Source organism: Ascidiella aspersa, chromosome 3 (genome assembly GCF_963924565.1).
Source record: "Ascidiella aspersa chromosome 3, kaAscAspe10.2, whole genome shotgun sequence".
Lineage (NCBI taxonomy): Eukaryota > Metazoa > Chordata > Ascidiacea > Phlebobranchia > Ascidiidae > Ascidiella > Ascidiella aspersa.
Window position 1 is genome coordinate 6585447 of NC_139449.1, and position 25806 is coordinate 6611252.

The following is a 25806-nucleotide window of genomic DNA, read 5'->3' on the forward strand; positions in this document are numbered from 1 at the left end:
TTGCGGTCGAGTTTTAAGTCGACCAAGTTGCCATCAAAGCAAAGCAAACAGTTTAAAGCAAGTGAAAAAATAGCGGTTTAAAGGCAATCTTGTAACCAATCCGGCTTTTCCGCAAACCGGGTAAAAGAAGAAGCCTTGCGGTCGAGTTTTAATCACGGCAAGAGGCAATTTGTGAGGCGACGCCGTTTACCGTAAAAGGAGCGAGGCGGCGATGATCAAATATTAATCGCCCAACAGCGGGCAGCAGTTATCGACACCAGCGAAAACTTTGTAGGGGCGCGAAGGGCCGAACCGGTGCGCGGCGCTATGAATAAGTAATGATGCTCCGGTGTCTTTGCTTGAAAACAAAGCGACGGATTTTGTGTCGGGACGAGTGAAAAAGTGTCGCCTCGTCATCTGCAAATCGCGTCTACTCGGCGGCAAAGCTCATTTGCACCGTTTTCGGATTCAGTTTATCAGCCACTTGTTACACGATGCAGCTCGGAAGACTCTTAACTTTTAGACGAAACGTTGAAGGAAAAGCGAGAACGCCTCGCCTAAGTCTAGATTACTCGGAAGTGACGGCGGACGAGTCAGCGAGTACCGAGTGCGAGTCGACTCACCTCCTAGGCGGAAAAAGCAAAGAAAATTATCAAACTCGAGAAATCGACAACACACCAACCGTCGCCAGCAAACGAAGTGAGTTGATCAAAAATATACAATATAAACTATATCATTGTCACATTTACGGTTGTCAATCATTACTCCGCCATCTCACAAGATAACAATAAAAACGCATGGTAAACACTCCAAGTTTATTATTGTTAAATAATTTTATTACGTAATTTCACTGTGGTCAAAAAGTTGCGATGTCACACACGCTCCAGCTTATTTAAATATGAGTTTGAATTCTTGTTTCAATTTGAGTGTGAACTCTTGAGTTTCATTTCTCGAGATGTTTTTGGATATTACTTGTTTAGTCCCAGACTTATCGTGTGCAGTAAAAAAACAAAACCAATGATAAAGTGTTCCTAAGACGAGTAAATACGATTTCATAAACTACTTGTACACATATAAAATTACAGAATAAACATGTTAACGTGTTTAGTGATAAACTCACCGTATATACTTAAAAACAACAATCTATTAAGTGTTGGTAAACCGGCTCGTATTCTTATCAAATTACAAAATAAATATTGTAACGTTTTTCGTTGGGTAGACATACGCTTACTCAAAATATTACCGTATTTTAATATTTTCAAAACATCCCAAATTTATATATCTTATCACAGGGGATGATCCAAATCAGATAATGTACAAACATTATATTGTTGTTGTCAGCAACTCGGTAAAATAAATTCGTTTGTTTTATCATGTTTATTAAAATCGGCATGAAAAAAACAATTAACTTAAGAACGACTAATTTGTTATAGAGTTGGCTTTGGCCATAAAAGAATGTGTATCTAATAAATGTAGATTTCGTCACTTCACTTGCGCGACTGGTCTTTCTGCTGGTCGTCTTTTCACTCGGAGAGCACCTTTGCCTGCGAGGAACTGGGGTTCACGGATTTTCCTTCTGCGAACACAACGCTACCGACATAAAGCTGATTGAAAATGGGTAAATTGTGTTACTGAAACTTTCAAGATTTTGTTTCTAGAATAATCTTACCGTTTTATTAAAAAAATTAGGAGCCCTATTGAATAGCTTTTGACAATACGTATAGAAAAGTCTAAAAAGTTTCCAGTTTCAACGTTTATACGTATTCATTGTTATATCAATTAAAAGTAATAAACCAGCTCTTATATAAAATCAAATCTATAGAACATATATTACTTTGTGCCATAGAATAGACGAAATTATTCCCGAAATTTTAACGACAATTTTAAATGTATCCAGACCAGTGACAGCTGCATATGACAGTATAACGTTTGGGAAATTCAAGTCTGATAGAAGTATGTTAGATAATTGTAAAAGTACCAATAGGCAATCTCTAAACCATTTCAGCCTAATATTTTATCATATTCCAATTGGTTATTTGAGTTGGCGATTTTAGAACGGTTTTTGATTTAAAATGTCGATACGGACATGTAGGTTTTCTTTCAAACATCAAAAAAACAACTAAACATCTATTTTTAATTTAGGTACGAGAAAATCACGATTGCAATCGGCGATGAAGTTCCGGAAAATTTCGAACTCATTGGAAAAATGCAGGAACTTTTCACAAAAACGTCAGGCACTCTGTTTAAGCTAACAAAGTAAGTATGTATCGTTGGGGCTTTTTGCGCCCATTTTGGAATTGCACGTAAACACTGCCAAATCTGCATGTGTGCTTTTATATCTATTTTAACCTTCTGTCGGCGAATCTGTTTTAATAATCCGTTTTTTCCAACTATGATTTTGTATTAAGTTGATGTAATTATCATAAATACCAAAGTTTGGTATTGCCTCCTTAAAAAAATAATTTACGTAAACACGTTACGATTTTGGAATATTGATTTAAATCGAGGTCGAGGGAAATTTAGTAAACTATAAGCATGTTGATTAACAATTTTCTTTCTGATTAGTGCGACTATACCAGCTCAAATTTAAATTTATTGCTTTGTGTATCAGCAGTAATGTTTCGAATGCGTTTGATTAAAATATATATTGCAAAATGCTTCGAATTAAATATCTCTGACAATTGACGTGTTCAAATATCAAGTGTTTAATCGGCAACATGTTTAAAATTGTTAATTGTGCTTAAAAACTATCTCTCCAAAATCGTTGTTAAACACGTCAAAATATCAGATGTTTAACATAAAATCGTTCAGGTGTTTTTAATTTAAGCATAAATATTAAAATTGAACACGAAGGTGTTTAAATTAGGTGTTTAAGTGTTTAGATTTTAAAGGTGCTTAAACCATTTTGGTGTTTAAATTTAAACAACGTTCTGACAGTGTACCTTTTAGAAAATCCTTTTTTTGTAAATATATTTAAACGACTTTGATTTCCCAGAAACCGGGCGTACTTCCGGCACCTGGAATTTGTGCTCCCCCACACCTGGGGGACGATTCCACCAGGCCTGGCCGGTCAGTTGGCCAACAATACTGCAGTTTCGCCGAGAGAACGAGCTTTGGCGCTTTTTCGATTAAGGCGCAGTCACCCAAGGTAAGCGCAGTTATCTGCCATAATTATTTTTGTTTGGACAATTACTGTAAGACAACAAATGATGAACAAACTTTGTACCTTGTTGACCAAGGCTCAATTAACATGGGAATATAACACTTGGACTATATAGTTATAAAGGCCTATTTTAATAAAAAAAAATACTTAACTATGTCCCTTAACTTTCCTCAATTAGACAACATCTGAATTAATCAAATTGTGAAAGCAAAATGTTCAGTCCTAATCAAGCTAAAGTATAATTTTAATAATTAACAAATACCTTTGGAAAATAAAGATTTTATTCTTTGAGATTGTAAAGGCGACGTTTTCAAAACTCTTTTCACAATTAGACCAGAAAGTTCAACACAATACTATCAAACCCTATAATCAACATAAAATGGACGTCCGTTTTTACAAATCGAACTTTAAAAATAATAATAAAAAATAAATAAAATACAAAAAATAATAACAATAAAAACACTAAAAACACTTAAAACATAACGGATATGTTCTAATTCCACATCCAAAAAATATTACATACAGGTAGCGTTCTCTTAAGGTTCCTATAAATATTGATTAATTTATTGCAGATGTAAATCGCTTCCTATTTTGTTTGCACTTATACAACAAGGATTTCATAGTTAAATAAAATGTTTTTTTACCGCGTTCGTTTGACGTGACGTCATTCGCCAGGTTCGAGCAGGAAAGTGAAACGTCATGGCGCCTGGGCGACAAGTACGCTTACGTCAACAAGCCTTACGTCATCAAAACGACGCCGTGTGGATTCGCCGGATTGTACCTGCGACTGTCGCCTGAATTCGTCCTGTTTGGAGATAAAGCAACTGCCGAACTTGGACCGCCCGAAAAGGTTTGTGATATCTTAGTTTGCAACCCAAGTAATATGTCATAACTTGTCTGTGTCCTTAGCCTTAAATAAAGTATCTGAAAGGCTATTTCTTGTCTGCAAAACGAGTGCAGACACAACACCATCACAAAACAGCAATGTTATCAGTTTTAACTTAAAAGTTACATAGAAATGTGAATAGTGTCAACTTTGATCTGTCCTCCATAATAAGTCGCAATGGCCAACCACATTGTTCCGCTTTGTTAGAGGGGCCCGAAATGGTTGAGTTTGTGAATTCTAAACTGGCCACAGGCTTATTTGCCCGGCAGCAAATTCATTGCTTGCAAACAACTTTCTTTGGTAAAAATTAATATCTGTAGACTACTCATGCTAAAGTTGTCAATCCGTTGCCATCAAATGGAATGTTTAGACACTTTGGAAAAGTTGATTTTTACTGATAACTGCATGACTTGGTATTCATTAGCTCTTTTTCTACACACTTATAGAATAGCAAAACAACGCCACTTTAAGAATATAGGAAAATTTATTCTAGGCGTCGGTTATACAAATTAGCTACATCCCAGATTTATTTAAGGCGAACAAACTTTGATTTGTTTTTTTAAAGCTAATACATTTAATATGTTTGTGGAGCACTTCATCCAATATTACCTCCACAGGTACTTGCCAGCGAATGGGCCAAGCTACGCTGGGGTGTCTATGACGAAACTCCAAGATCGACGGCCGAATCTGATTTCTATCTCGGGAGCAATCTCGAAACTCGACCTACCATTTGTTCAGGATCGTTACCAGGTTCGTATGATATAAAATTAGGCGGATTGGAATTGGGTGTTCATACCGTTCACGAAATCTAAAATCAATTGCTTCAGTTAACACCACCACACTATATTTATCGCATCAGCTTAAATAACAAAAAGCAAATATACATTTAAAAGCATTATCTATTATATCCGATTTTCTTTCTCCTCGAATTCGTGTATTTTAACTATATTTTAGCCTTGCTTTAACCTCACAGAATCTGGTTATGCAAAAGGATGTTAATATAATTGTACAACTCGTCATTTAACCTTGAAATTTGCCTTTTTAAATATAATATAATATTCGTGTAGATGTAGGATTTGCGAATAAAGAGTTACAGGATAAATGACTCTCAGTATTGTTCGATCTCTTTTTATCATTGTGGGTCATAAAAACTCTAGATAACTAAGACCTAAGCGAACTTAAAGTTTTCGAAGACTCTATAACATATTGGAAACTGTTTGCAAAATGTGTGCTCTTTAATTAAATAATCCAAACAAAAAGCGTTTATAAGATGGTTTTAGACGCAGTTTACGATGAAGTATTTTTAAAGTTATCTAATTTGATGATCTATTTTGAAGGACGATTTGCCAATATGAGCGACCCAACGACCAACTGTTCAGCAGAAGACAGTCTCTATGACCCGCGTTGTCGCTTTATCCCGTCACAAGTGAACAGCACAGTGTCCTACGCATCAGTTCTCTATAGGTTCGTGAGTATGGTTGGGTTCTAAATGTACATTGGCGCTAAAATACCTACGGGAAAGGGGAAGTTTGTTCACGTGTCAAGTGGAGTGGAGTCAAGCGTCATTATTCGTATGCTATGTAATGTTGGTACGAATGGTTAATTTCCTGATATTGCTTTTCAATAAAAATAAAAAGACAAACAACTTGGACGCTCATAAAATTTTAACGTACTGAGCATTTATGTATTTTCTAAAACGCGAAAAATTCCGTTGTTGTTAAGTAAAACTATTCTAAATCGAGTTAATCTATGCGATCACTTGCTTAAATAAAACAAACATTGCGCACTACAATAAAATAGGGAAAATTATACTTTTGTTTTTAAGTCGAGTCGATTATAATTAGGGCGAGTCACAAGCTAAGTCTTGTTATTTCGAGCGTCATTCTTCTGAAAACATTTATCGGTACGAGTTGTCAATTGAAATATATTGCACTATAAATATTAAGAAACGCAAAATGACCTGGACACACATAACAGTTCTACTGGCCAATAATTGATGTATTTTCTAAAACACAAAAAAATCGTTGTTCATTGGTAAAACTGATGTTTTGTACATGCTCCTGCTAAAATAATGTCGTCTTCATGACTCGATTAGAATTGAATTTTACTGTTTTTACCCAAATCATTACTTATGTCTGATGCAAGATCCTTATTCAACTATTAAAACTTAATTGACCAGCATTGAAATCTATGCAGTCACATTTACGGTTAAATTAAAACAAATATACATTTTTTGTGAGACCAAACTTAAATTGCTTCCAATTTTGTATTTTAGATCAAATTTGTCACACATCAGCGAGTTCTGTGACGATAGGGAGGGAACAGCACAGTCAATCTTGCATGACGAAGAAGCACCAACGACGCACAATTTGCACTGTAAAGGTAACCGCGAAAAATAAAATATATAACAATACATAACGGCCTAACAAAAAATACCGGTTAAGTTAAAAAGACGAATCAGCAATATCTAGATGTATGTAAACGTCATACGTTCTATTTTAAAATTGAAAACGTACAAGAAAGGGTTTAATGACAATTTGATAATTCTGTAAAGGCGTGACATTTCAGACGTATTCCTGTTGTGTGAATTAATTTGTATAGCACAGTTTTTTTACTGTTTCTTACTGTGAAAATAACGAATGTCTGGAGTTTGATACATATTAATTAAAAACGTTTTCTCAACCTCCAACAAAATCTCAAACTGGTTTACATTATTAGGTAAATAAACGTTTAGCGACAAGTAAGCGTTGTAGGTTGCTGTTGTCAAGGCTGTTGTCGGCCTCCATACGTTTTAATCCAGTGGTCGACAATTTTATTGGCGCGGCCCAAAGCATTTTTGTCAAGGCTATTAAGGGCCCACTACGTGAAACCACTACGAAAACAGTGGCGAATTCAGGATATTTGTTTTAAGGTGAAATATTAGGCATGGCGCCTTGATGCCCAAAACACTGCCATGCCGTGAAATATTTTCGTTTACATATAATTAAAGTTGGAAAAAATATAGTTCGATAGGCTCTCAGGACCATATTTGTTACGTGAGTCTGAATTAAACTAAGACAATATAAAAATTTGTAGTAACACGAACTTTTAAAATAAAGTGCAACGAATGTAGGATTGTACGGGGCCCAAAACTACATGATAACACTAAGCTATTCAAAAGTATGTCGCGGCCAACATTTGGGCCGCTTGCCCACCGTTTTCCGACAACTGCTTTAATCCAAACTCGACGAAAACATTACAGAGTGTCTTTTAAACCTATTGTCTTTAAAACTTATTTTTAGGCAAAAGTGTGTGGAGCGTATTGCGTCAACACCCAGACTTTGCCGATGGTGCCAACCCACCAATGAACGTTGCCAAGACATCGGCCGTGTTAGAAGTTGGGCCACCGGCACCCACGTTCACGATTGTGCAAAACCTGGACAGGTTTGTATTTTTAACCTATCGAACAGGCGTGAAAAGTGACGTGTTGGCATATCTTGTTTAAAATAGTTGACCGATTTCAAAATTAGAGAAAATCAACCGCCAGAGTTCCCATCAAAATTAGCACGAATATAGTTTTCGCCTAGCCAATACAAATTTAAATTAGGTTAACCGAGTTTCAAATTAGAGAAAAGCAATTACCAGAAATTAATTAAAATTAGCACGAGTTATAACACAAGTAGAATGTGTATTGGCCAACAAAAACAATTTTTTTAAATGAATTATTATACAGCTTGACAAGGAATTTAATCGATATAAGTTAATCAAAAATTAAGTGATGCTGATACAAGTATCGAAACTTCGTTTTTATTTACTAGACCTTTTTGATTTTGAGATACATTATCAAGCTAACTTTACAAATTCGTGATTATCTAATTGTTTTCATATATATAGGGGAAAAACACTGGCAATAAGCTTGCAAATTATCAATTAAAGTAAGTTTTGGCATAATTTGTAGGAGGGTTGTTCTGGTGCTAGATGTCTCCACCAGCATGGCGAGCTACAACAAACTGCATTTGATGATCCAAGCTGCGAGTCATTATATCGACACCGTGCCCGTTCACACATGGGTCGGGATAGTTTGTTATGCCGCGTAAGTTACAAGAAATAAGCATTGGTTGTAGCGACAATTCTATCATTGAAGCTTAATCTCTCTATGCTGTATTTTGTAAGGACGGCTTTGAAATGTAAACCCAAATCGCCTAAAACGAAACAACAATTTTATGAAATAAAATGAAGGAACTTTTCTGCAACTATGCAACCTTCTACTTCATAGGATTAATGCAGTCGACATGGCTTGTCAAGTGATTCGATAAAATAATTGGTTAAATTGCGTCATGTGTAGCGCCCGTAATTTAAAAGTATAGTCAAGGTGAAAATTCACTTTGGAGTTATACGTTATTGCTGTTGTTTAGAAAAGCACAAATAAAAGCCAAACTGGTAGAAATCGTGCGAGATGATGCCAGAAACCTTCTCAAGGAGCGACTTTCGGTTCTACGAACTGTAGCAGGTTTACCAAACATTTAGTATTAACTTTTTGTCCAAATTAAAACATAAACTTTTTATAAAGGATCAGTTAGTTCCGAAAATCATATAAACTTGTAATTTTTGCAATCTGTTAACTATTTTTTAGGCACAAGTCTTGTGAATGGGATTGATCTCGCTCTTGAAGTGTTGACGACGTCAGGTCCCCAACTCTTGCGATCTCAAGGTGGAAGTCTGATCCTTTTGACAGATGGACTCGAGCACAACCGACCGAAGTTGAATGATACGGTCATGGCCCGGGTGAGTAAAAATCTTTTCAGCTTAACTTTTGACCTTAATAGTGGATAAAATGAAAATTTTTGTATTTCTGTATAGGTTTTCTATTATGATTTTTAATTTTTGTGTAGATTTAATTTGAGTTCATTTTTAGCATAAAACACTTTATCCTAAAGTCTTTTCAGCATAACTTTTTGACCATTATAGTTCACAAACTGAGAACTTTCGCATTTAAAGGTTTTCTATTAAATTTTAAATTTTGTTTTATTTTTCGTGTAGATTTAACTTGAGTTCATTTATGGCATAAAACACTTCATCCTACTGTACCTAGATCTTGAATACATAAAAAATAAATCCATTAAAATATGACATTGAACCAGACTGACATGCTTGTCTTAATGTTATATATATATTTACTATTCTCATAAGGCCTGAATCCTTGCGATTATTGTTCAGCTATATAGTCTTACATTTTAAGCTACAGAATGCCACCGGTGTCAAAATGTGTTCAAAAGTTTTACGTTGGTAAACATTAGCGATGCGTATTATTACAGTTACGAGAATTCGGAGTCCGTGTCAATACGATCGCACTCGGATTAAAGGTCTCCAAGGACCTTGAGTGGTTGGCTACATCTACCGGTGGTCATTCGCACACTGCAAGTTCCGGGGAGTTTGGGATCGATTCCGAGCTCATGGAAGCGTTTCTGTCACACCACGAAGTAGCCGACTGTAAGAAACAACCAATAGTTAGCGCTTTGTTTGTCATAGCAAATATTTCTTGTAAGATATTCGTAGATTTACTAAATTATTTGTCGCACTGTCGCATTTAACATAATAATGCTTCTGTATCTCGACATACCGTGAACTCATATCAGATGCTAATTATCTTGGTATGTTCATTGTTTATAAGAACAACGAAGCATATAATATAATACATAGAGGTAAACAGTTAACAAGTGATGCTGAATACAAAATATTGTCTTCAACTGTCCTTGCCAAACAGCGTAAAAATCTCCGAAGTGAAACTTCAATATACGTTGTCTGAATTTCGAAATAATTTATCTTAATACACAACATACAGTGTCATCATACGTCCATACGATTACGATTTGTTAACGAGAAGTGACAAGTCCAAACTTTTAACACTTCGATGGCCTTTTTCATAAAGCTGGTTCTGAAACTCTGGTGAGCAAGCAGATCAACATTCGGAGGAACTCAACAAAGGAGGAAAGCTTTTACATCGACAGTTCTGTTGGAACCAACACTAGAATCAGTATCTTCTACACATACGACACGATGCCAAACGTGAGTCCTGTAAAGTATTGAATGACTAAAGAGTTTAGCAAATCACTAATACTGACATGAGGTGAGACGAATTCTCCCAAACGAAACATCGCGTAAATATATTGTTTAAGTTAAGACTATATAGAGCTGTCGCTCGCAACAAAATCCATAATTGTGCTGTGGTTGTTATTCTAACGTCAACCAACATGGATAGTATATCTTATTTTTAACACAGTACTAAACTGTGATAAGTTTTGATTTTTTTATTATACGACTTTCCTGAAGGTAACCTTGCTTTCACCAAATGGACTCTTGATCAACGATTCGTATACAAACGAGGTCATTTTCCTGCTCGATGTTAAGCTCAAAACCATAACAATAAGAATCCCTGGTGCAGCTGACGTGAGTATGTAGGATCATCTGCTGATTAGAAATATAAACTAAATTTAAACTAACTTTTCCTAAAACAAGGTTTTCATAATCATTACAACCTTTATTATAACAACGTGTATTACACAACAACAGCCAAATCTATAAGTATAATAAACAGCAAAAAAATTAAAACCGATTTAATCTATCTATAAAAGTTTCTGACAATCATTTTCAGGTTGGAGAATGGAAGTTATATATACAGAACGCCATGGCTTCTTCCCGTATGCCAGTAAGAGTGAACATCGTGTCGTACTGGAGCTCTGAGGATCCCCTGGTGGTATCCACAGCACTGCTTTGTAGAGCGTTTAACTTTACGGGAACAGAATCTACTGTTATATACGCCTACGTCAGCAAAGGTGAGACCAATTTCGGTCAATAATATATAACAAGCTAGAATAAAAAAAACAAAGCTTGCTTTTTTGTTCGATCTATTGACATTGGTCGATAGACACCGTACGCTACAAATTAGCAGCTCATATATTAGTTGGTTAAACATGTAAATTACCGGTCAAAACCCTACATGTTCGTTGGTTGTTCGCACAAAAAAAAAAGTTTAAAATTTGTCATCTAAACCTTTTGATAAACTGCGTACAAGGTAAAATAATTAGTGCAAAGTAAATTAATGAATTCTAAGATAATATCCCCTAAAAATGCACCAAATTATTAAGGTTAAGATACTTACAGGAATAAAGTGAATTGCAATATGTATTGCGTTGTTTACAAAAGGGCTAGGAAATCATGTATTCTCTTTCAGGTGAGCTCGGTGTTCTGGATGCAACTGTTAGCGCAATGGTGACACGACCACTAGCGGAATCTGGTATTGTGGACACAAGGCTGATAACACTGAGGGACAACGGTCTCGACCCGGACGTGACCAAAAACGACGGGGTTTACTCGGCCTACTTTATAAGCTACACAATGCAAGGGCGGTACAACGTAAAGGTAAATAATTTTTCAAATTAGTGCCATGCATCGTGTACATTAGTGCCATGTCTACTATAAAAACATAACTTTGATTAAGTTGGTCTAAATGTTTATTAACGCTGAACAGTCTTTCATTTTAGGCAGAGACATGCTATTTAAAGGCCCTCAGCACTTACGACTTTGGTGCGCTATATGTATTACTCAAAATAGCTACAATAACCAGACAAGATGTTATTCATTGAAAATCTGAGAGGTTTAAGATGATATCTAAAATTGATATTAACCGGGCAACTATTGAGGTCAGAGTTGTCTGACCAACTTAAATAATATCATTGAACACTAAGCCCCATTAAAAATCCAGCAATGGAAATTTCTATGGTGCCCCCTTCCCCTTGGTGCCTTACAGACGTGCTTATTTTGCTTAATGATTAATCCGGCAATGAATTTTTAGGGCTTAGGTGAACTATGCGTAACTTTGTTAATTTTAATTTTTATTCTAGGCTGCAAAGATAAATTGTACGATATTTGGCAGATTCTGGCGAGCAACAAAAACGGACAAGCTTATACGGACAACTTCTATTTGTTGGGCATAGGAAGTCTTGAAGCACCGCCTGTTCCTGTGGATACCAGATACTTGCTGCCTACTTTAAGTCCTTCGCTGACAGAGTGAGATATTATTAATTTTCATTCGTTTATTAGGCCAAGGGATTTGAACTTTTTATTCATTTCTTTGGCGCGGATAGGGTTGAAGTGTTTACGAGATTTTCACACAATTTATACAGCATAATTGGTGTAGTGCAGTGTTTATTAAACAGGTGAATGGTTCACCCCAGGGTGAATAAAACTTTTGCATGGGTGAACTAACCAAATGGGGTGAATAAAGGTGAACAGTCAGAAATAGATGATAGCTTGCGAACAGGGCGAATATTCTGGGTGTTCAACCTGTTTAGTGAACAAGTGAGAATTTCCAAAAAGACAAGGGTGAATGAAATCTGGAGATAGATGCTAGGGATGAACAAAACTAAAAAAGTTTAAAAAGCACTGGTCTAGTAAACCGAAACATCATATCAGATAAAGTTAATTTGATCTTGGTATAATCCCTTACCATATTGGATGAAGCAATTTGACCATTAAAGTAAATAACTATAGTAATATTCTAACTTTGTTAACTACTAAACATGTGTCACGTACGATAAAACGAAGAAGGCTGAAAGGGTTAAAAACATGGCAAAAGTTAGAACGACCATAATCGACAGACTTTTCTGTTGACAAATGATTGTGAGAGAATTGCCAGTCAAGATCTCGTTTTAGTACGAAGTTGTTGTTCATAACTTTGTAAATATCATTATAGTTGCCGCTTTGTTTTACCCAATACTTTGGCCACTTTAAAATCCAGTGTTGTAAACACGCCATTTTAAAATGACTTGAGTCCCGATCATGTCATCAGTTGTTAAAATCAAATCCGAGTCAAGTAATTATGAGTGCAAGTCAACTTTAAGTCTGGTCACTGACATAAAAACACACTCGCCCGAAATGAGCATTAACTTAACAAAAGTAGCAAAAACGCATTTAACAGCTATCAAATTTATATAAGCACAAAAATTGAGATAAATAACCCAATTTTATTAAAAAATGTTTAATGAAAACACTTAATTTTACCAAAGTTATTTGACAAAAATATATTTGGTCAAAATGAAGTCATTGTCCAAAACGTATTAGGTCAAAAATACTCAGGTCAAGCCAAGCTTTTTAAAAACTCTAACTTGAATGCATTTAGCCTAAGTCAAGTCATTTGTCCAAAACGTCGAGTAAATTTGGTCAAAATACTTAATTCAAGTCAAGTCATTTGAAATCTGTGACTTGAATGAATTTCAGCCAAGTCATTGACTTATGTTATTAGCACGCTGTGTGAAGGTCTCCGACTCGGAAAATTCGTAGAATTGCGAATCCAGCCTACAAATGAGCAATTAGAATCTAATGGTTCTCAAAGAGAGCCACTTGACTCTCTTTGGGGGGAATTTCAATTTTTTGGGAGGAAATTTTTTCCAGGGCGGAATTGGGGAGGAAAAGTGGATGAAAATGGCTAAGTTTATTATTTGATATTTAAAACATATATCTAACTGCACAAAGTTTAAATGGAAACGTCTACCTACTCTAAGACGTAAAGTAGCCTCTGAAGACAATATGCTGCTTTAACTGTGAACTACGTCATAATATATTCTGCTTGGTTTAAAATATCTATTGTTTCGTCACCGGAAGTAAAGTTCACTTCTCATGAAAAAGCACTTTGCACATCATATTCATATTCCACACTGTGAAATTTTGGCAATATTCCTTTTCCTGATTTTTTGGGGAGAAATTGACAGTGTTTGAGTTTTTAAGGGAGGAATAGGAAAATAAATTTTGAGAACCACTGAATTAGATAGTACTGTGGAAAGCAAATACAAAACATGAAGATCACATGACTTGAATACATTTAAGTCAAGTCATTGACGCAAGTCTTTACAACACTATGTAAAGGTCTCCGACTCGGGAACGCCAGCGTCGAGCCACGCGAAGAGAGAGGAAGACTTATTTGCCTTCATTCCAGCGAGTCAGCTCGGGAGGAGCGGCGTTCAACGTCATCGAATGGCTTGTGGATGACACGTGCATCTCCGGGTAAGTATTGCTAATATGTAGATGGTGATCCAATAAAAATCATCAGTGCTATACTAAACAAAACATGTGGAAAAATACAAAAAAATTATTCTTCACCTTTTGGACGTATTGGATATACCAGTCCAGTTATACAGGCGAGTGAATTGTAGATCCCTTGAACATTCCTTACATTATATTGGTATCATTTCCACAAGCCATCTAATGCCAGAAGTCCTTGTTAACATATTGGGTTTCATTCAACACTTGAGTAAGAAACCCTCTTTAGAAGGTATAATGACTTTAAGATCTTCGCCAAGAAACAGAAATCGCTAATACCATGGTAAGCGGTTTAAACAATGGCCCAGAAAAATGTTGGCTTTGTTTTTTGCTAAAAAACAACTGACTAATGCATATTATAATTTTAAGATTGAGTGAAAAATATTGACCAATTTTAAGCAATAAAGTAAAATTAAATTAGAATGCGATGTCGTTCTGAAGTTATTCTAATTATTTTTGTTCAGAAACTAAGTTTGCTTTTTGTTACGGTAAAATATGCATTTCCGTATTATGTTGGAAAACAAACTTATTTTACTTATTTGCAATATATAATCAAGGGTATTTGTGGGTGTTTAACTTTTCCAAGTGAAGTAGTTCCTGGTCCTGACACAAAAATTGCTTCATGTATTTTTGGCAAGTCGCTTTTAATTTCTCTCCAGGTACACCCATTTCCAAGATTCTTGCTACCGAGTTGTGACGTCACCACAAGCGAGTTACGAAGACGCCGAGTCGTTTTGCCAGCTGCAAGGCGGTCAACTGGCCGTGCTTAACAGTGGTCAGGAGCTCAGTTGGCTGATTGCCAGAATAACGCCACAAAACGACCCAGGGGCAGGCAACGCCTGGTTTGGCAGCATCGACCAGGTAAAACAAATCAGGAAAACGCTAATTTTTTAAAACAGTTGAATATAAATAGCCCTCTGCACGTAATTGAACTCGGGTGGTTTTAAAGATTTCATTACGAAAGGGGTTGATTTTGGTTGTGACGTGAGGGTTCTGAAAGTCCTGAAACCCCAAAAGTCCTGAAACCTGCTCGGGTCCTTAAACCTAAAAATCAAAGTAATTGTTAACTTGATGGCCACAAATCGTTTCCCAATTTTGCCATATTTTAAATGCAGCCTGGAAGCTTGTTACCTATTTATTTATTATAAACCGAGGTTAAATAAATAAAAAAATTATAATCGTTGAGGTACTTCTGTTTGTTTAAAGATTCACGATTACATAGTTTGAGAACAGGTTAAATTGGACAAAAAAATTAATAAAATAGATCTAAATTAGACAATTCGTTTTCGTGAGTTTTCACCATTTTCCACAAAGTAATTGAAAGTTTAAGCCCGAGGCATGAATTTCGCAAAAGTCAAAATTTGGCTTTTTGGATTACTTTGTCTTAGGCGAAAGCCGTTTAACATTTTCCTGTTTGAAAAGGCTCTTCGCGATTCAGAAGATCTGGATGTAAAAGCGATCGTGCGTAGAGTCCGACGTGGAATGGAAGACACAGACCTGGAGGAACTGGCATCCCTCTTTAATGAGACTTTCCTGGCCGGAGATCTCGGCTATGCGGCCGACACCTTTGATCCGGACCTACAAGGCATGTCGGCGACAGACATTAACAGGTTTGTCGCTAATCGTGCACATATTTGTTGCTGGTTCATGGTGAAATATTTGGTATGTTTCTGTAAAGTTGTCCTTCACCAAGTTTGATCCATTTTTTATACTAAATTTATGTGTTTGAATTAATATATAACCTGTTTAGTTGCCTAGGAAGATGCAACTGTCATTTCTAATTTACTGGAATTTTCACCTCTAAATTTTTTCAATAGGCAACTTTTACGTAATAAGGTATATTTGTGATTACCCTATGTATATGTATATGAGTTTTCCTATGTATATGAGTTTTAAAGCCAAAATGGTCTATCGACATCTCCTGAATTAAGACGTTTCGATACAAACTTGCATCATCCTCAGTTGTGTTTAACTTTCAGTTATTGTGTTTATCAAGGGCTTAATTTAATTTAACGAACTAGCTTCCTACAAACGTAGACGTTTTTCGTTAAATTGAAATGTACCGATATCAGAGCCATAAATTCATGTTTAATTCGTAGTTAGTTATTCCAAGTTTATTTACCAAAAGGAATGATCATGTGAGTCAATTGTAGTCCACTCAAATATATAAAGTCTGAAGAAAAAGTTTTCGTTTTTTTCAAAATTAATGTTAGTTTTGGTTCGGGAAATTAGATTGAACCTAATAGTTCAATTATGTGCTAGACTCATTGGCAAGCTTGGCTATAAATCTCGGAAGGATCTATTGGCTCAGCTGCGCTCCTATGCTTACAACTTACGAAAAAAGCAGATGGAACAGAATTCACAAAATGTATGTTGGCTTTTGAGTTATGTTAATAATGGCGTTGGATATATGTAATAAACTTAACGCTTAGTACAAAGTTTTGCTCAATTTAAAGAAATGGCATCAAATGGTTTGTTGATAAAGTACCTTAATCGTTGATGAAAGAGCAAATTAATAGAATTCCAAATTAATATCTCATTGTAAATAACTTGTTAATTACAGATTATTTGTTTTAAAACGCAAACTAAATTTCTTGGTGGTCGAGTTTTAAAGAACCCTGGCCTTTATATACACGTGCTGATTTTGCAGGCATTACTGCTAGTAGAAACATCAAAAAATGGAATTCCCAATTAATATCTCATTGTAAATAACTTGTTAATTACAGATTATTTGTTTTAAAACCCAAACTAAATTTCTTGGTGGTCGAGTTTTAAAGAAACCTGACCTTTATATACACGTGCTGATTTTGCAGGCATTGCTGCTAGTCAAAAAATAGAATTTCAAAATTAATATCTCATTTTATTACAAATAGTTTGGTAGTTACAGGTTATTAGATATAAAATCGAAGCTAAACTTCTTGTTTGTCTATTTTAAACTGACCTTTAAGTACACGCTGATTTTGCGGGGCATAATGCTCTTTGTATTACTTATTTAATAATGTGCAATCCATCAAAGAGAGAATCTTCGAGAAGAAAGCGTCAGCTGAAACCAGGAAGCGTCGACTTTCAGAGTTTCCTTGCCGGTGGCATTCTTCCTTCCCTTCAACCAACCTTTCGTCCGACTGACGTCATAACAACGACCGGAAGTACGACGACCCCGGAAAAGATGACCACCGGAAGTGGCCAAGGCCAAAGCGATCCCGGGACCGCGGGCCCCGATACCACCGCGTCAGTGACTCTGTCGCCGGCCAAAAGAGAACCCGAGGTAAAACATTATTCGATTCAAATGGCTGACAAGACTGTTTTAAGTTGTCAGTAAAATGTCCGGTCTAAACCAGGGGTTATTAAACTATTTTTACCGCAGACCCCTAAAAAATATTTTTGTTTCGCGTCGCCAGTGTAGGCAAAGGAATTTTGTAGATGTCGTCATAATTGATTACACCATATAAAAGAACGTTAAAGATCTGCTGTTTCCGGTACAAAAAAAATGAAACCGCAATGGAGTCTAACTTTACGTTCAGTGCTAAAACAGTGCGAAATTCAGTGCAAAGTTTATTTTTAGTTCAAAATTTTTTTATTGAAAAAAGGATTACTTTCCAAATATAAACTAATATTTCAATTAGGGCTTTATGGACCCCCTAAAACTAGTTCAAGTACCCCTAAGGGGTCCATGGACCCCAGTTTAAGAACCCGTGGTCCAAATAAAGCAATCCTATGACTATTTCTCACAAGAATTAATTTATTGTAGTACTTAACCCTTTAAGATTTAACATAGTATTTTATAATCCATAGTTTTAATCCATAAAAGGCATCTTATTGTAGAATCATCAAGCAGTGGTTAATACTTTTGTGTTAGAAATTTCATCGAATGAAACAGAACTAGGAAATCGAGAGTTCGTTTTTGTCGAGGTTCCATGACGTCAATATTATATTAATTTAAACGAGAAATTTTTTTTATTATTTTCATCACGTTAAATACTTTTGTTTTGTAGAAACCGGACCCGGAAATAAGTGGAGCAGGTGTGCTTACTTGCTCTTGGTTTCAAGACGAGAGTCTAGTTCAGTCGAATGGACCAGTATGCGACACACCGCGCAAGTTTATTTGCGAAAGAACAGGTAGGAAAACTAGCAGTATGGTCTACTTGTATTGTGAACCACAATACACAAAACGCCAAGTCGAATTATTAATTTTTGAAAACGATTCGGCATAGGCATGAAATTGTCATAAAAACGTCTAGTTTTGGAATAAACAAATTAAAGTTAGGTATAGCCTATATGGTCAAATTCAGGTTAAAATCATGAAATCTTTTAAAGTGATGTTCCATGTAGGTCGACTCCTCCAAATATTGCGTAAAAATGCACTTTCATTTTACGTAAGCTATACATGATCACAATATCACTTATAATTATTGAACTGGTTTAATAGTTTGGAAAGCCTATTACGGTTTTGCGCAATTTATATCAAACACCAAATTGCCAATAGTTGCTTACGGAATCAGTCTAGACGAGCTATTGATAACCGATGAAGTCACTCCACCGACTGATTTACGTTGTAATTGGGTATAGGGAAGCAATTCGTTAAAGATTCTATATCTCTAACTAATTTTCGTAATGCGACAACACATTTAAATGATTTTGATATCTCTAGTTCGGGACAGATTCCCCCCATCGCGAATTGTGGACTTGAGTGGATCAATCAACGTCAAGGACAAGCTGCTTACACTCAATTGGTCAGCACCAGGCGACGACCTAGATATTGGACAAGGTTTGTTAATAACCAAGTTCTTAAGAATGACGAAATTTTTTTTTTGCTACTTGCTTGATATTTAACATGGATTATTTTGAAAAACACAACGGTTAACCACATACCATTATCGCTTACAAGATTCAGTCCATTCTGTATAACTATACGTGACTGGCCTGGATAAGTTGACTTCTCCAATCAAATAACAAACAACCTGTTTAAAAGTAGTATTATTTAAATTAAATGATTTCGGACACAGTGTTATTTAAGTGTTTCTTTGTATTAACTGGTGTTACCACGCATGATATTAATCACAAACAGCTCTGGTAATTGTATATCTTCTCCCCCTATTCAAGTCCACTTCTTCAGGGTAAATAAAGTTGATAGCCCGTAGCATTTATGTTGCTGTTAAGCTGTTGCATTTGTTGCATTTGCACTAAAACCTATTTCATTGCAGCTGAAGGCTACGACGTTCGCATCCTGCGCACCCGTAAAGCTTGGCGCGTCCTGGAAACCAACTTCGACAGGGGAGAAATAATCGGCGAAGATGCTATCGTGAGGGGCAACATCCGTAGGCCAAGGTCATCCGGCGACAAGGAAGCTCTAACAGTGAACCTGTCGCAAAGCTCAAGTGAGATTTGCTGTTTCGTTTAGCCTGTCTGTAAAGAGTCTTTACTGTATAGACCAGGGATCACAAAACTAAGGCCAGCGGGCCAAATCTGAAACCAAAATTGAATTCTACCGGCCCGCGGTATAGTTTATTACATCAAGTCAAGTAGAAATGTTTTCGGTCACCTTCCTAAACTCTGTTTGGATGAAATTGAACGGAACGTCAATTCCACTACAGTTTTGTTGAACATTATTTTATATTTCGTTAGTTTAGCGATACTCCAAGATAGTTCGACACAAAAATTTATATCTAGCCGGCGTTTCTTAATCGTTACAGTAATCCGACAAACGATCGCCGGGCCTTACAGTCATCCGGCCCTTTATTAAAACAAGTTGGTTACCCCTGGTTAAGGCCTTTAACAGAATTATTATAAAATAGGTTTTGTCGTAAATTAAGCAAATTATACTGATAATTGAAGGAAATTAAGCCTATACCTATTGATTTTCATGCTGGTTTGCACACTTTGATATGCATACGACGTTTGATTATATCGTTTCCTTAATCAAGCCGCTTTTGTTAGGCCAGGTTAAATGCATTTTATCAAACCAAGTAAGGGGACATAAACGAATTATGGACACAAAACGTAGTCGTCAACGACAACGTATCCATTTCACTAGGAACAAATACGTAAACGTAAAAATCACTTGAAACACAATAAACGTAATAACAAGAAAACATCGTTATCGGCTCGCTTTTGCAACTTGCATAAAAATTCTTATTATTTTTATATTATTTTGCACAAGAATTATATTATGATGCATAAGTAAAATCATTTTCAATGGAAAAGTTGTTTTTAGTGTGTCCGCCTCATGGAGCAATTGACCTGATTTTCGCTCTCCCACCTGAAGCATTTAACGTCCAAGTGGGGAACAAACCAGTCGTGAGAGCAACCCAAGAAGCAAAAACAACTGTTATGAAGTTTATTCGTAATGTGATCAAAAATTTTACCATAGGTAATCCAGTAGAATAAGGCAAGCTCTGATGTTAATTGCTGTTTTGTAAATTTGTAAACCCTACAAGTGTGACCACTGAATCTGTCGATCAAAAAATGACAAGCAGGGCAGGCTAGAAAAACATCTATTGTTTGGTGAGGATCGAACTCACGACCTCCGGTCATTCGGCGGTCGTTGCGCTACCAAGTGAGCTACACAGGCTCAGAGAGGAGCGAGGAACAACCATACGTTAATGCTTGCTAAATTCTGTTAGCGCAAGCAACTTCATATTGAAGGGGATCCACAGTACCTTATCAGTATTCACTGAAAGATGCACACACATCTGTGTGTCAACCACTGTGATCTAGCCCTTTAAAAGTTGCTTTTTTGACCAACGATTCCCCCAAGTGTGTTTCGAATAACCATTTCGCATACTGGTTTATTTACCAAAGTAACTATTTCTACTTAAATCAAATAAAAAACGTAATATGTGTCTATTTGGATGAAATATAAATTTGTTAGTTTTCATTTTGGTATAAAGTTCTTTCTTCCTTCAGATGAATTCGAAATGCAGATTTCCGCTTTCGTTCACACTCTCAACGTTCCCATAACCGACTTTAAGATGACCGCCGCCAAGTTCATTACAAAACTGGCAACATTCACAGCAATCGACTCGTCCGATACAACAGGTGTTTGCGCAAATCACTAAAAATAACGCGTAGCATTTCAAATTGCTGTTGGGGCAAACACCGGCCTAACAATGTCGCAAGAATAAAATAATGCAGCAATCCTAGTATGAAAAATTCAAAAAATGTAAACACGTTTTACATACGAACATTGTACGCTGAAATATAAACCGTAAATTACTTTGCCACTCCCCGAGTTAGCCAGATTTCATAAACAGTTTGCACTCTTCCTTTTTGAAAAATTAAATACATTTTTTGACCAGTCCAGTGTAACTTTTTTGGATTAAAAGGAGATTCGTTCACTTCTTACGTCATTGCAAAAAAATGTCATAATTATGCTGCTTATCTATATCGATATATATCATATATATAACTACATATGTTAGTGTTAAGTTACCAGAGCTAACGACCAGAGCGGCTAATATTAATATTATGGGAATTTAATGACAAACTGAACATGTAAAATATGAAGAAATCTCCTCGTCTTTACACGTAAACGACGACAATGACTTCAAAGAGTAGCAATATACTTTAGACTTTCTTGTCTGAGTCAAACAGTGTCATTTATAGGTATATGTGAATTTAATTGTTTAATAATTTGTTCATAATTTGTTCAGTGAAAGAGTTGATTGCTGCAATGAACGCCAAAAGCGGACGCGTCGAAGCCGCAAAAGTCCTGGTGGCTATCGCAGATGACAACGTCGAGCAATTTGCCAACATACCCGACGTTACAACCATTCTCGTTTTAACATCGGACAAAGTTAACAAGTAATTTTCAAATAAGACTTTGATACTGCATAGAGCCGGTTTTGTGTGAGCAAAACATTTTAATTTTTTGTTTTTGTGGTAGGATACAAAACGCGTAACTGTCAATTATTTCGTGATAATTTTAAAATATTGTTCGTTCGATTTGCTTCCGATTTAGCTCAAATATGTTAGTTTTACAAACCGCCTTTTTTCCTGATCTGGTCTTGCCTGTGACAAGTCGCTATTTTGGGGCGTTAAAATTGCCACCAAGGTCATTCCATGTCAATTCACAATTAATGACCAATCATTGTGTCGGTATAAGACCTACACTTATTCTGACAATTTTAAGTCGTATTCAGGCATACATAATTCCATGCCGTTATAAAATAATCTTTATAGATGGTTTGCCTTATGGATTTAGTTGTGCGTTACCCTCTTAATCATTAGCAGTCGCATTAAAGTTGCAATTAATTCTAATTATATATAATTTATATAGCCACCATTTAGAAGCAATAACAAATAATAAAAATTAATACACGCATTTTTTTAGAAAGCCGTATTCGATGAATTTTAACAACATTTTAGGAATTGAAATAAACTTTTTTGGTTAATGTAAGAACCCAAATTGACACAAAATAATTGAGAAATACTTGCTTGCAAATTATATCAAGAGAAAGTTTAAAATGGGGAAACTTTTAAGCACTTTCAATAACGCGATACCTTAATTGCTTTTTAACCTCTAGAAGTTAGTACCCATTTCGTTGCAGCAAATTAAGATCATCTAAGTTTTAAATGTCTACTTACATCATTCGACACAAGTTACTATAAGGTTTACTTGTATCCTAAAATTGTAGATCAGTCTTGTGGGCCTCTGCCTCGCACCCCGGTTGCGTCAATTCTTTTCAAGTGCCGAAGTTGTACGAAATCGCTAATGTTACGAGAGGAGTTCAGCTTAAGTTGTGTGATGCAAGGAAACCTGAATATCAGGTAAATATGAAAAATAAATAAAATAAAATGTGTCGCCCTGACTTTGCTTTATAGACACGTTCGTTTTCGGACCCCCTGGGTGCTGTTGTAAACAGTTTTAAAACCGTGGAAGGAGAACGAAATTAAAGCAAAATACTACCCCTTTTTTGTTGAAGACCCAAGCAGAGCTGAACGAATGGCAGAATAGTGATACCCGCTTACTGTTTTACAAAGAAACGATGAGATTGGACGTATTTAGATTAACCGAAAGCTGTAACGTTTTTATTATTCTGATTAGATACCGGTATTTCAAATATTTGCCTTAAAACAGATTCACGAGACACTTGCTAAAAAATTTAGTTTTTCTAGAGCTTGTTTTGGCTATAACCTCACTGTTTTGAGGAAAAGTACGTTATTTCTGATTCGCATAAGGCAACTATAGGCTTGTAATTGACGAAGAACAATATTTGGTCGAACAGGTGGTTGGTGTTGCAGCTTTCGACGACGTTGGTCAGAGAGGAGCTCCGTCCAACCTTATTCCCTTTGTCGTTGATCATCGCACCAAGAAAGTCACTTGTCCGGCGATCGAGGTAAAGTCTATTACATAAGGATTTGTTTTATTTCCTCAAGGCTTCGTGAAAAACATTTTATAATCTTAAATCGATCGGTACGCACAACAAGCTATAAACGGGACCAAAAAAACGCCAAACAAAGTATCTTTTTATTTGGGTAAACAAATGATTTTTTAAGATATTTAGTGAAACCATTAGCTATAAAGTATAGTGTTATCATGATGCAATTCGGTCAATTACTTGCGTTAAGTGCTCCTAAGTTAGTGAACCAACTATAATTATGGTTATCGTGATTAATTTAAAAACGAATGACTTTAACTTATTCATGTAGAGGATTAATTAGACTGTTTCTAAAGTGTTTTAAATGAGTAGAAATTATGTTAAATTTATGCTTTTACTTATTGTTACACTTTTTACTCATCAGGCAGTTTGCTGTTATTTCGTGTTTCTGTTATGTGCCTAATTAAGTTTGTTGACCAAGCTTAGACTATATACATGCCTAACTGTGAGTTTTATTGTTGTTTAAATCGTTGTTTTAAAGTTAAAAAAGCGATAGTCTTTGACCCGGCCTAGTATAATATGAACCATTGAAATCATAAGGTAGTAAACAGACAAGTGGAATTGCCAACATATGGCATCCAAAGATAACAAACGGCCATACTTGGAGGTTAAGTGCTTACTAAAATGGATATAACTGTTGTACAAGCCACTTACGTGTAAAAGAACGACGTTACATCCTAAATTAAGTGACAATTACTTGATGTTCCTAACACTCATCCTTAGGTTTGATAATTCTTCTTTGTTCAGCCCGTTCCTGATCCGCAACCGATTGCGACTTCCAACACAGCACGGACCGTTGGCCTGGCCGTCGGCGTTCCTGTCGCTCTCATTCTGTCCGTGCTTGGGACCGTGATGCTGTTAGGACAGGTGAAGAAATGGCGCAAGAAGAAGCAGGAAAAGAAAGAAAAACAGATGCAGCAAGAAAGGGTGAGATATGAAAACCCTTTTCTCTCGGTCGATTAGGAAAATGCTTCTCTCTCAATCAAATTTCTCAGTCAATTAGGAGTCCTAGCTCGTTCGGGGATGGAAGAGTTTCGCCCAGGCCGGAACATTAGTGTAAATCAGTGGTTCTCAACCGAGGTGCCATTTTTAACGCATAAGGGTACTGAGAAATATTTAAAATTCTTTCGGAATTTTTGTCTTTTATAAAAGTGCTAATAATTAAGAAATACGAGCAAAGGTGCCGCGAACTGTAGAGTGCCGCTCGACAAAAACCTTTGGAACCTCTGATGTAAATGATTGATGACGAGAAATGTCAGCTTGCAAAACGTTTGCGTATTCCAATATGGTGATAAAGAGTTGTTAAAAAGTTCAAAAGTGGGACAGAAATGGCTAAAAGCAGCTAGCGTTTGCCAAAAATAAAACACATATAACGTGAAGAAACAAAAACAAATATCGCCAACACAAAAGTGTCAAGAATCCAAGTGTGCCTTTCGATTGTCTACTATTTGATGATTTAGAAAAAAATATGCGTTTTTTTTAAATTAAAAATTGTTAACCGTTACTCCATGAAAAATCCTTTTAAATTTTTACACAAATGCTTTAAACTTGCTTTAGAACAATATTCATATTTATATTCCAACCTTCAAATGGATGTTACATGTTGGTTCGAGGAACTCTTTTATCCCAAATACAAACTAAGCCCTTTCATCAATTACTTTTCAGTTCCTTGTAACGTTTTCTTTTTATTATTTCTGTGAAATATGTTTCTCTGAAAAATCAAACCCTATTGCAGTGGTAATTTAACTGAAATTAAAACGAAGAACTTTTCTTAAATATTTTGATGTGCCATTCTTTAAATCTATTATATGAAATATCGATATCTTTAAATTCAACGGATAGCAATTGTACAACGTCAAGTTAGCGAAAAAGCCAATCCGAGTTTCTTGTCTATAAAATGCACAATTACTGGTTAGTACGTTTGTCTGGACACTGCGGGATAACTAGCGTCCGATTTTTGCCAATTCATTCCCGTTAAGGTAGTTCCATTGCTTGCGAAAACCTACTGTAAAACAAACCTAATAATACACAGGTTTTCAACCGAAAACCGAAGGTTTATTGACGCATCTGCTTTTGATAGCTTCAAACAATTCGAAGTGTATTTCACAAAACTGTAATACAAATACGATTTTTTTTTTCTAGCTTGAAAAGTCACGTGCGGCTCGCGCGGCCGCAGCTCAAGCAACCGCGACGCCAAGTGTCGACACTCCACACACAAACAACAATAACAACGCGGTGAAGATTGCCTGGCTCAGCAAAAACCGAACCACGCCGCTGTGGCAGCCTCCGGTTTGACCACGGAAATCTGCCGTCGTTTTGTAAATACT

The 25806-nt window shown here is 36.0% G+C and overlaps 1 protein-coding gene across 1 annotated transcript; it reads left to right on the top strand.

Moving 5' to 3' along the window:
• Nucleotides 1–473: 473 nt before the first annotated feature.
• Nucleotides 474–25806, top strand: LOC146158951 (uncharacterized). The gene is made up of 33 exons (XM_083384801.1): nucleotides 474–678; nucleotides 1456–1597; nucleotides 2122–2235; nucleotides 2975–3127; nucleotides 3818–3992; nucleotides 4646–4778; nucleotides 5366–5492; nucleotides 6304–6410; nucleotides 7310–7451; nucleotides 7966–8100; nucleotides 8423–8517; nucleotides 8641–8792; nucleotides 9323–9497; nucleotides 9937–10073; nucleotides 10338–10454; nucleotides 10660–10840; nucleotides 11239–11426; nucleotides 11941–12074; nucleotides 13929–14066; nucleotides 14762–14963; nucleotides 15525–15712; nucleotides 16365–16470; nucleotides 17119–17367; nucleotides 18095–18218; nucleotides 18751–18867; nucleotides 19304–19477; nucleotides 20314–20469; nucleotides 21006–21137; nucleotides 21752–21902; nucleotides 22736–22868; nucleotides 23327–23437; nucleotides 24227–24406; nucleotides 25622–25806. Exons 1-33 carry the CDS (start codon nucleotides 474–476, stop codon nucleotides 25772–25774), a joined length of 4926 nt encoding a protein of 1641 aa, XP_083240927.1. The 3' UTR covers nucleotides 25775–25806.